General features: G+C 19.5%; 1 protein-coding gene and 2 pseudogenes across 1 annotated transcript, besides 2 other annotated features; 2 read left to right on the forward strand and 1 right to left on the reverse strand.

Annotated features, from left to right (window-relative positions):
• The first annotated feature begins 913 nt into the window (after nucleotides 1-913).
• PmUG01_12010100 lies at nucleotides 914-3,457 on the forward strand (annotated as a pseudogene).
• Nucleotides 914-3,457: a sequence feature (STP1 protein, pseudogene).
• Nucleotides 3,458-7,649: 4,192 nt separating this feature from the next.
• PmUG01_12010200 lies at nucleotides 7,650-8,659 on the forward strand (annotated as a pseudogene).
• Nucleotides 7,650-8,659: a sequence feature (PIR protein, pseudogene).
• A 2,606-nt stretch (nucleotides 8,660-11,265) lies between these two features.
• On the reverse strand, nucleotides 11,266-12,142 carry PmUG01_12010300 (Plasmodium exported protein, unknown function; the record flags this gene model as incomplete). Its single annotated transcript, XM_029006302.1, has 2 exons — nucleotides 11,266-11,931; nucleotides 12,056-12,142. The coding sequence occupies 2 exons, from the start codon at nucleotides 12,140-12,142 to the stop codon at nucleotides 11,266-11,268; spliced, it is 753 nt and encodes a 250-aa protein (XP_028862805.1).
• Nucleotides 12,143-13,282: the final 1,140 nt, after the last annotated feature.

The raw sequence follows: 13,282 nt of genomic DNA on the forward strand, positions 1-13,282 counted from the left end.
AATATACATTTTAATTAAGATTTAGTCCATATTAAATCATTAATACTTAAAAGTGGTCATAATTGTATGTAAGAACATATATATATAAAGAATTATACTATTAAGAAAATATTCAATGTCTTAATATAAACTATATAAAATTAATTTTTAAGTAAATGATATATATATATATATATATATCATTAAGTGGAATACGTGCGTTTTATGGAATGTAATTTTAATAACTATAACTTTTAGTATAATTTATATATTAGTATTTCTAATCTCTAGATACCATAGTAAATTTAAAAAAAGTATTAAAAAAATAATTATAACACTATAATTGCTTATATCTAAAGTAAAACATAATTATAAAACCATAAATAATATACATACGTTAAATAATACTAATGATGTCTTTTATAAATTATACAATTTCTGAAGATAATAGAATTAAAATGGATATTTTACATTAATAAAAATGATAGAGTACATAAATATACGTGTTTATGATGAAAAAAGGAAAAAGACGTTCTATATATATATATCAGTGTTTTATATAATAAATTTTATATTTTTAATTGATGTTACATATATATAGTTTTTTAAAGTTAAATATTCAACTTTTTCTCTATAAATTGAACATAAGATATATACTTATCATTTATTGAATAACAAAATATAATCAAGACATAAATCCAATTGTGATATATTTACTTAAGGTAAAAGAATATAAGGAGAATATATAATAAATAATAATGTATTCAATTATTTTATAGTTCTTATATAAACTTCTATACAATTTGTAATTTTAAAATTCCCCTTAATTAATATGTATTAATTTAAAAATTATGCTATTGATAAAAAATATAAATTTTTATTTTACTTTCAGATTATTATTTACAACTAGCTACGGTATTTATATAAATCCATTATGGAAAAATGTTTATCCTTAGTAATATTAGTTGTTTTTTATTATTATTACATATATTCATAAATTATTTGTTTATGATAAAAAAAGTAATAATATAACTAAAGTAAAAATTAATGCTTAAATAAATCCTAATAAATTTTTTAAATCTAGGATTTAAATGTTAAAGGTTTGAGGGCTTTGTCCTTCTATAAAGAACCAGAATTTAAAAGGATTAAACTATATGTGCAAAATGTAACTCGTAGTTTATATAATGAGAATAATAAAGAAACTTTTAGGAACACATGCCTAAAATTAGGAAATTATTTAATCCAGAACAAGACTCCATCACGATACTATATGCATGAAAAAGAAAGGTGGGAAGGAGCATTAAAGGATAGGGTGAAATCTCACTATAAACCGATACATGAAAAATTTGGTGGATGCTTTCCAATTTTCGATGAGAACGATAAAAAACTTTTAAATTTAAACTATGAAGCAGAAAATTTTTGTGAAGAAAATAAAAACAAAAGAGAAGATATACTATCACAGTGCTCTAATAACAGACATACTACTTCAAGTAATTGTGATGAAACATGTTATAATAGAATTAATACATATAATGAGTGGATTGACAATAAACAGAAGTATTTTAAGGATAACGAGTGGCTTGTTAAAAAATCATGTAAAAATACATTAAACCAATTTCCAAAAAGAAGTTGCAACATACTTGATAGTAAAACATTTGAAAAACTTCATAATTGTTCACCTCCCTCCCCTCATTTACACCGGGTCAACATAAAATTGAAGAAGAAAAAACGAGTTCACAAGAAGTAAATAGAGATGCAAAAGATAATCTACCTAATCCTCAAATTCCCAAGGAACAAACTATTTCAGTAACCCAAGGAGAAGAAGCTAAACGTGACCAGGAAATTCAACAGGTACGACAACCTCATCCTCAAGTGCTATTGTCAACTGAACCTCCAGGTATAACAGATAAAAGTACAGAAATTCAAGATAGTCCTTCTGACCAAGATGAAAAATCAGAAATAGTATCACAACTAAAAAATAAAGGTCCATTTCCATCAGGGCCTAATATACCACAATCTCCAGATTCTCAAGTGTCACTAGCAAAGCATTCTTCTGAAACTAGTCGTTGACTGATGAAGTAGCCGTTTCTTCTTCAAATTTCCCTAATTCTATGGAACACCCTAAAATTCTAGGTAAAATTAATTCTAATTATTCTTTTATCTTTAAAAAAACTACAATATATAAATATACATTAAAAATACAATTGCAGATACAGAAAAACATGCAGTTATCTCACACAGATCTCCTGTTCTAATAATCATTCTATGCGTTATTGTATTTTCCATTTTTATTAAGGTAAAATAAGAAATAAATATTAAAAATAATATAAACATTTTACAACTTCAATAATTTATTATATGAAAAAAAAATTTTTTTATAGTACGCTTTAGTTGAGATGTTTAAAAAAAAAAAAAAGATTAGAAGAAGACAAGCGAAATTCCTAAGATTACTAGTACCTTCATTTTCTAACAACAAAAACAAGTATTTAACAGATGTTCATTTAGAATACCCAATATATAATGAAGAAGAAATAAAAAAATTAAAATAAATGAATTTACAAAAAATATAAACTTGTCAAATCGAAAAAAAGACAGATCCAAAACCATAATAGAATTACATATGGAAGTACTCGAAGAATTCAGAAAAGAAGAATGGGAAAACAACAAAGAAGAATTCTTAGAAATATGTATTGATGGGATCACAAAAAAAGAATACATAACAAATACTAATTTAGCAAATGACAAAAATATAATGGAAAATATTAAAAGTAGCAGTGATATTAAAAAACAAAATATTCATTGGAATAAATGGATTGAAAGACATAGAAATATTTCTGAAAAATTGAAAAACATAGATTGGTTTAATAATTTAAAAAATGAATGGAAAAAAGAACTACTTTATATACAAGAAATGGAAGAATTAAAAAAGAAATGTTCTAATGAGAACTACAACACACTATATTTAGAAAGAGAGAAAAATCTATGGAAACAGTGGATATCAAAAAAGGCCATTCTTATAGACCAATATTTGGAACAGGACTGCTTTAAAGAATGCTCAGATGATTCGCATAATACGTCAGATGAATGTCTAAATAAATATACTAAAAATTATGTATCACTACTAAATATAGAAGAATTTCAGCACAAAGAAAATTATGAGGAATTATATAAATATATAAAAACAAAATTATTGACAAAGCTGGGTGTTTTAGTACTTATGACTATATTTGAAGAATGTAAAAAAGAGTTGAACTTTGAAAATAGGGAATCATATTTGGACAGTTCCATAAATGAATGGAAGACAGAAGAATATTCAGATAAGAAACAAGAAATTACAAAAAATATAATTGCATATAATTTCATTGATATAGAAAATAAAAAAAATGACATATTTCATTCTCATATAGGGAAACATTGCTTCAGTAACGAGATAGAAGAGTGTATATGTGAAGATGATAGATGTAAATTCTTTTGTTAATTATTGGACAGTAGACAAATCTAATAAAGTAACAGAATAACACATTTTATAAATTCATAGGTATATATACAATATATATTTGTATGATATATAAAAACAAAAAATCTGTTGTTAATGAAAAATATTATTTAAATTTTTTGATGTCTAAAAAAAATAAAAAGGAATAATGCAATATAATAATAAATGTAAAACAGAAAAACATGCATGATATATCAAGTTTGAAATTCAAGTATTTAAATATATTCCAATTACATATATTCTTTTATTTCTGTAATATTATCCACTAGAACATTATTTAATACTCTATTCAATAAAAGTATTAGGATATATATATATATAAATTAATATTAAAATTTTCTGAGAATATTAATCTTGTAAAAAAATAATTTTCTTAATATTAAATAAAAGGTAAATAAATAAATTCTAATACTATTTTTTAATTATTATAATATTACTTCATGAATTTATATATTTATATTTTATTGCATTACTACTATCTGTACATTTTTTTTTATATTTAGAAAGGCACATATTTTGTATTCTTTATACATTTCTATTATTCAATCATTTCAAATTTTACATAATATAAAAAATTTGTTCATTACAAAAAAAAAAAAGAAAAAAACTTTTTATATATATAAAAATGTAATAACAATCTACTCGCAATTTATATTATAAAATATACAATAAAAAAAATATTCTATACATACAATAATAAATTATTAAGATGTTATACTTTAATAGATATTCGCATATTAATAGTATTTATTCATTATATGTTATTTATATCTGTATTCTTTGGAATTATTTGTGTTTTCAAAAAATTAAAGTATAATAATTAAAAGATATACTTTTTAATAAAGAATTTAATTTTCTCCTTAATATATATTTTATCATATTTGAAACACAATCGATATATATATATACATTTATACTGATTACATTGAAAGATTTCCTTTCATTTGGATAAAATAAATTAAAATGTATTTAATAATATATATTATTAAAATGGTGGAAAGTTTATAATAATGAAATTATGCTGAATATATAATATATTACCTTAACATGAACTTAATATTTTGCAAAAGGATATAAAAAAAAAATTTAATAAATTATTGCTCTTTTTTCTTTTATTTTTAATTTAATTATTATAATTTAGTAATATTTTTATAAAATCAAAGAAATAGGAGTAAAATAAGAATAAGAATACAAATTAAATAGTACTCAATTTATAAGCATCAATATTCATTTAAAATCCACAGAAAACGATAAAAAATACAATTATTTTATCGGATTTCTAATAAGTACCACATATCTTTTAAATGTATCCATTCAAATTTATTCCTATTTTCCTTTTTATTATGTTATATTTATAAATATTTTTCATTGAATTTCTTTTAACCTGCCAAGGGGAATTTATAAATTTTGACTTTTTTTTTTTTTCGAATTTTTTGTAGTTACAGAATAATATTTTTCTTATAACTGTATCGTTAATAAAATTAGTAGTTATTAGTTTTTTTTATTATATTTTTAAAACTATCCATATATATATTTATGTATATAAAATAAACTGATACTAGATCTATTTGTGAAAGTATAAAATATATATTTGTAAATAATAATTTTTTACGATTACTCTGTATCATAAAAACAAGTAGATAATAAATTTCATACAATGGTTAATTTTAAGTAAAAACTATAATAAATATAACTATGATTATTTTATAAAAAATATCATTATTACAGTAATAATATTTATTAAAATAAATAAAAATATATTTTTGTTATATAATTATAATTATTTCGAAAAATTGATAAAATCATAATTAAAACATATATGAAAACTTCTAATATAATATTCTTATAATGCATAAAACAAATATATTATCTTATAACAATAATATTTTATTAATAAAATAATTATTTTTTGTTATTATTAGTATTAACATTATCCATGCTTCAACAATTATGAATAAATTCAGTATAATTTATGTATTCTCTTTTTATATTTCCAGTAATAAATATTTATATATTTTAAGGTATAATTATTTAGTTTAAATAGGTGCTTTTCAAAAAATACTCTTATGATTCATTATATAAAATATATATTACTTATATATTTTGTTATTTTAAAGAGTAATCTACAAGTATAATAAATATGTATATATATTTTTATTTTTTTATATATGTTATGTGAACATAACAAATATTTTAATTCAATTCTAATCATTTTATCTTATTGCAAGTATATTTGAAATATATTAAATATGAAAAATTATAAAAGATTATCATACGTAAACCCATAAATACATATGTGTATTAGTATAAAAAACATTATATAAAAACCTCGACGTATGGAAATATATTGTTCAATTGACAACCGTTTTATTTTATTAAATGAAATTCAAATGTAAAAATTAAAAAAAAGTCATAATAATATTATAAATGAAAAAATAAAATAATACACAAAAAATATCCATCATAAGATAACTTTTAAAAAATATTTATTTTAAATATTACAATAATTATGTTTGTATTTTAAGTTATATATTTTTTATTAAGAAAAAGATAACTCATTATATATATGTATTAATAATAAAAATAATTTTTTTTTATTACAATTCTTAATTTTTTTAAAATATATTTAATTATCTTTTAAGCCTATTAATATAATTCATATATAATAATTCCTCTTTATTTATATATAGTATTTAATATATATGAGCATAATATATTTTACAAAAATATAATAAAGGAAAAAAGCAGAAATATTCTGTTATTATTTTTCGATACCCTTGAATCATAAGTTATTACGTAGAATAACTAATAGGACATATAATAGAGATAAATACTATAGTAGTGAAATATGAATAATTGAAAAATATAATGATATTACTTTTCAAAAATATTTTATTATATATTGAAAGTAAAATACGTATCATAATGTTTTATGCATATTACATATGTTATATAAAAATTATAATTAAAAATGTTGATATATTAATATATATTGTTATTATTCTACAAATACAAAATGATTTCAATAATAAATTTTATTAACAGTCTTATGAGAATTTTTTTTTTTTTTTTATTTTATTTTTAACTTATAATTATAATAAATTTACACTATAATAATATCTGATCTTTCCTTACATATATATTTTTTTTAATATAAATATTTCTATTATACAAAGTCAAAAGCGATAATTATACAACAAAAAATTGATCATGCCTATTTAATATATAAAATTAATGAGTTATTACATAGTTGTGCGATATAGTTTATCTCCTTAAAAATACTTTTATTTTTAGAAGTATTTTTTTTTTTGAAGAATCAAAAATCTATCATACAAAAGATTCCTTATCTATATATTAGTTAAATTTATATTTCATTTAAATAAATTATAATTTTAGTAATAATGATGAAGATGAATTTCGTAAGGGGGCGTTTATATTATTATAACTGATAATAAAAATTAATTGAATTAATTCGAAAAATATCAATTTAATCTTCAGAACAAATAATCTTTATCAAAAAGGAAAATGTTCTACTTTTCAAATAGATAGTACTAAGGTATTTATAATACTTTAAAATATCAATTTAGATTCCTAAATAGATATTCCAACGCAATGCACAATTTACATGAATATATACTAAAATTAATATTTTTTCCCGTATAAGCTTTCAATTTAATTATATAATCCTCATTCTAATGAAAATAATAGAAGAGAACATTTTCTTCTGTAAAATTTTTTAATTAATATAAAGTAATTAAATTTTCGATATCACCATATATACAACTATGAGGGCATGTTATAAACTGTAGAAAGTATTCTATCCTATATTAATTTTAAGAAAAAACTGATAAGGAGATTTTGTTAAGAATTTTTATTTTTTAAATTAAATTTATAGAAAAACGATTTAATCACATATATACACATAATCTATCATTTTTTTATTTATATACCTTTTAACTTGATATGAATTTATTTTTTGTTACTTAATTAGCGTATACGTGTATACAGTGACGTCCGAAAGATCAGAGAATAACGTAAAATTTATGTTTTCTTCATTATAATTATATATATTATTGTATTCAATAATTCGTTTTTTACCAAAAAATGTAAAAATTTATTTCATAAAAATATAATTTTTCTAATTTATATGTTATTATTATTTTTTTATTGTTCGGAAAATTCCGTAGAATTATTTCTTAAATATAAAGAGAAATTTGTTGTGTTATCTCAAGTGAAGCGCAGGGGAATACAAATCCTGGAAAGTATTGTAATATAAAAGATGGTAATTTAATAATTAAAATTTTACTACTGCTTCTCAAAATATTGGTAAATATATAATTAAAATAAGAGACAGCTTTAAAAACGATAGCCTCAAATGCTGTAAGTACTTGAATTACAAGATAAATGAAGATAATCAATATAGTGATGATTACAGTTGGTTTAATGGATATAAGGAAATTTCATCCCATATAGATAATACATGTATGCAGGAAATAAAAAAAGTTGATCAGCATATTTTAAAGAAACTTGAAAACCTATACAAATTATATCCGGGTTTTAATGATTACAGATCTAATAAGAATAAAGGTGCATGTTGTGAAAATCCTGAAAATTGTTACAATTTTTATATTGAACATTACAAGGAATGTAATGGAAATATAAAGAACGAATTTTGTGAAGAATTAAAAAATTTTAAAAAAACATATGATAAAACAATGTGGGATGTTACTATATGTCCTAACGTACCAAACATTTTAGCACCTCCGAAAAGTTATGTTTTCATTGTCAGTTTTAACGACTGTCGCATTGCTAACATCTGTTACCTTATTTTTTTTATATAAGGTTAATGGTAATTATACTTGATAGGACTTATATTCTGCCACAACTCTTATGTTCAATTTCACAATTACCAAAAAAAAAAAATTATGTTTTTAAGAATATATATATATTCTTTCTTTTTTTATATAGTTTATTCCAATAAAATTATGGCTAAATGGTCATTTAACAAAACATAGAACAAATGAACTTGAAGAAGTCAAAAAAGACACAAGAGATTCCTTAAAAAACATCTATGAAGAAGTTGATAGAAATTATAAAGGAAGTTTACATAATATAGGTTATCAACCTAAAGTGCATCTTTTAAATAAAAGCTTCACTCTATATTATTTACAACAGAAAAACTAATACTCAATCATATGAAAGTTACATCCGTATGGAAATTTATTAATAAATAAGATTAACTAAAATTAAACAAAATAATAAATGTTTATGAAAATTACAATAATAATGGTATAAAAATTACATAAGGAATAGATTAGCATAAATGCAATGCTATTACGGGAGCCAGAAGTACAAAAATACACTTATACATTGATTTTGTTTAAAGTGCAAAAAAAATAATTTTAAAACTTAAATATATAACAAAATATTACTCAGTAAATATTGATTTTCTTACAGAATAATATGATGTAATGTTTATTAAGTATTAAAAAAGGAATTAAGTAAATGCAAAGTAGAATATAAATATTAATCACAACACATATAATATTATTATATAAATACAAAAAGTAAAAACTTAAAATAAAAAAATCATTCTATAAATAAACAATAAATATATTTTATTTGTAACCAACTTTATTTTAAGTTTATATTATTACTTGTTTCCCTAAAATTATATAGAATTAAATAATTAATAAGTTATATAAAAATTTTAACGGTGTTCCTCTTATAGGCACGTATTCTGTTTTCCATTGTACTAAGGGTAATTATAGATGACTATAAGGAATACTGATTTTAGCTTTGTTTAAAAGATAAATGATGACAATGCTAGGAATTACCTAATAATTCATAAATATTGTTCTCAGGTACAACTCTTTATTTTTTTCTACCGTTAATTTTCCTTTATTTATACAACATATATGTCAAGTAAACGGATAGATATATAATAAAAAAAAAATATGAGAAACTATTTTGTAATTATAATATATTCACTAAAGTATATTTCAACAGCAACGAAGTATATTTATGCTTCTGTTTTTCATTTTTATTTATTTTATACAAAAGAAAAAACATATAAAATATTCCCATAAATGCAGTAGCAATTAAGACAATAATATATAAAATATAAGAGAACATGAGGGATAATCCTTTTTTGCTTAATATTTCATGTAAAATTATATTTTCATAGTCTCCAAGGAAATCATACACATAACATATGATATTTTAGCTAATGAGATTCCAATTTTTAATCATATAAAATTGTCCGTTGATTATATTATTTGTGAATTAGAAAATTCATAATAAGAGCTCATTTTAAATATTATACATAACTATATGTGACCTTGAATTATATTCTACAAATGAAGTTATTATATTACTGTAGGTATGAAATTTTTTTTATCATAATTAATGCAATATTCAAAATAATAAAACAAAAATTATGTACTATTGTAACTATAACACATTAATGCCACATTGACATTTCTATGTCAATATGATAAATGAAAAAACTTTTATAATAAATGGCCATTTGATAGTACTTTAATAATAATTTTTTAATAGTAATTATAAATTTAGTACAGAAAAAAGTTCTCAGTATATGTTTCACACTTCCAATAAATATAAAGACACTAATTATATTGTTACATATTTTTAATCATTTTTTTAATTTCACTCTAACTATTTGTTATACTATATATATATACAATGTTAATAGCATAATAAAGTAGATAACTAAAAAAATTATAAAAATAATAAAGTAATATTTCCTTACTAATTTACTTATTCAATATCAAGATGAAATATTAACAGAATTAATCTATAAAAATTATTAACTTAGTTCACCTACAAATACAGCGCATTGTTAACAATACATTTTTTATAAAAAATTAATTAATGTAACATAAAAGTTCCTTTTATACATCAAAAAAATATTTTAAAAATATATATTGTATTATATTTACCCTTTCTTTATATATATGAATAAAAAAATATTTTAATTTCTTAAATCATTGAAGTTTATTCTTTTTTTTTTAAATAGAATTAATGGAACGCTTAATAATATAAATAAGCTAATAACATAAAAGTGTAATAGGAGAAAAACTAAAATATCTACCATTAACCATAAGCTCAGAATAATATTTAAAAAGGATATTATTTATATTATATCTATATCTTCATATATGTAATGTACATATAAAATAAAACATCTGTTAAAAGTCTTTTTTAAATAAATATGATCCATAATAACTTTATCATAAATCATACATTGTAGAAAAAATATAAACATTTTTTTTTACTTAACAAAAAATATATAAATAAAACAAAATTTACTTAATTCTTTTTATCATTTACTAACCATTACATATTTATTTTTACCTTTAAGTTGATTGAATATTTTTTTATTTACTTAACATAATATCATTTAATACTTAGAAAAAATAAAAAATTATTAAGTTATTTTTTACAATAACAAGTACATATTGAAACACGATATCATCAAAATTACATAAATCTTCTTTTACTTAATAATTTTAAGGAATATACATATATTTCTCTAAAAAAATGTTTTTGAATAGAGAAATATATATATAACATAATATTATATAAAACTAAGAAAATACTTTATGTACATGGCAAATAATATTAAAATAGTCAAAAAAATAAAGCGTATATTTTTACCCTTGCACATGAAAAAGATCAGGTTTACTAATGATCTTTATGTAATTTAAGCAATTATATATATATTCTTTATGTTAATATATCACTTAAAACATTATAGATATTAATTGTTACAAAAAAAATACTTTTCGAAAAGAAGGGTATGCCGTATTATTTAATTCACATTTTTTATATGTTAACTTTACATTTGTTATTAGCTTTCTGCCTATATAAATTATTAATGGTATAATTATAATCCCAAATAGCAATAACCCTGTAGAAGTTGGATGTAAAGAAAATTGACTAACTTCCGTGCTTTCTTTTGCCATATAAAATCCAAAAAGTCTATATCCAAGTATCAGAATTGCAAATGTTGCAATGACAATAAATAAAAAACAAAGAGTACCTAATTTGTGTAATATGTCCTTTTTTAAAAACATAAAGTCAGCATTAATAGCATCTTTAACTTTACTTTTATAATATATTTTGTCTAACATTCTTTTTCCATAATATGAATGTTCTCTGTTTCTCACAGAAGATTTACTTATACTAGATTGTCCATAATCTTGTGAATTATTTAATGAATATTCCTTTAGTATTTTATTTTTTCCTTTAGATAATTTTTCATTATTGTACATATCTTTTTTTTCGTATTCTACATTATTAGGAATTTCTTCTTTTATCAATGTGTTATATGAGCACGTTCGCCATTTACGCTTTCCTAGTAAACGATAAGTTCTTGTAACTAATTTTATATCAATATTGTTCATCATATCCAAACAATTATAAGAGTTCCTCTAAAAAAACCAATATCCATGGTTAATAAGTATAAAAAATTTTATTCTAATAAAAAGTATTAATAAAAATATACCACAAAGAATATGAATAATGAATATATCCTTATAAATAATATTTTCACACCTGATCGATATAAAAATTACTTATCCAAGTTAAGAGCAGAAAAGTACATATTATAATATAAAAGGGTAACTTATTTTTTCTTTCCATTACATAGATTTTTAATATAATAATGTATTCAGTAAGAAAAAGAATAACAACAATATAATATTCTATTAATTATAAAAGATATATATTTATTTTTTCAATTTTATATTATTGCTTTTTATTTCTTCATATATATATAATTAAAATATTTATGACTATAATTCATTTTACATGATACAAAAAAAAAATAACTTTAAAATTTTATTAAATATTTATTAATACTATTTTTAAAAAACAAAAATTCGTTAAAATAACATAGTTTCCATTGATTCATTAATACTCTAAATATATAATTTAATTATTTAATAGAATTTCGTAGTTAAAAAATTTTTCCATTACTTCTTTCACAAAAATAAATAAAAATATATATATTATTCCTTAATATTTAAAACAAAATTATATTATTCACAATATAGATTATAGAGAATAATTTTTTTAATTGTTAAGAGAGAATAATTACTTATATAAATGATAATAGTATAGTAATAATTTAAATACTATAAACATTAAATTTGACCAAATGTTAATTAATGTTAAATAATATCAATTATCCTAATAATATAATAGTAGTAATAATAAATGAAAAACTAAATAGTTCTTATATAACTTCGCATTATATAAATTATAGAACATGAAATATATATTAATTAATATATATTTAAATAATAAAATTTATACGATTCTACACTCATATTTGAAAAAATATAAAATATAACTCTAAATATAAATATATTTTTCATTTCCCTTGACGTGATACTGTAAATTTTTAATTTTTTAATAAACTTTAATTTATATCATATTTTCTAAATGAAGGTGTTTAAAATTAATACCTTTTTTTTATTTTTCTTTATTTATTATTAAAATATACATATATATTTATAAGAACTATTAATAAATCTACAAAAAGGAAGGTTAAAAATAAAATTCATACAAGATTCTTACATAAAATTATAATAAATATAAATCTATTAAAAATAAAAAAAATTTACAAATAAGAATAATAGATGTAGTGTATAATATGTACATAGTAAATTAGAGAAAATAACATTAAACTTACTAAAATATATAATATATTAATTTTCATTTAGTTATTTACAGTAGCAATATTTTACTTCTTATTGATTTTTTGACATATATATAATA

The sequence above is a fragment of the Plasmodium malariae genome, assembly GCF_900090045.1.
Source record: "Plasmodium malariae genome assembly, chromosome: 12".
Classification (NCBI taxonomy): domain Eukaryota; phylum Apicomplexa; class Aconoidasida; order Haemosporida; family Plasmodiidae; genus Plasmodium; species Plasmodium malariae.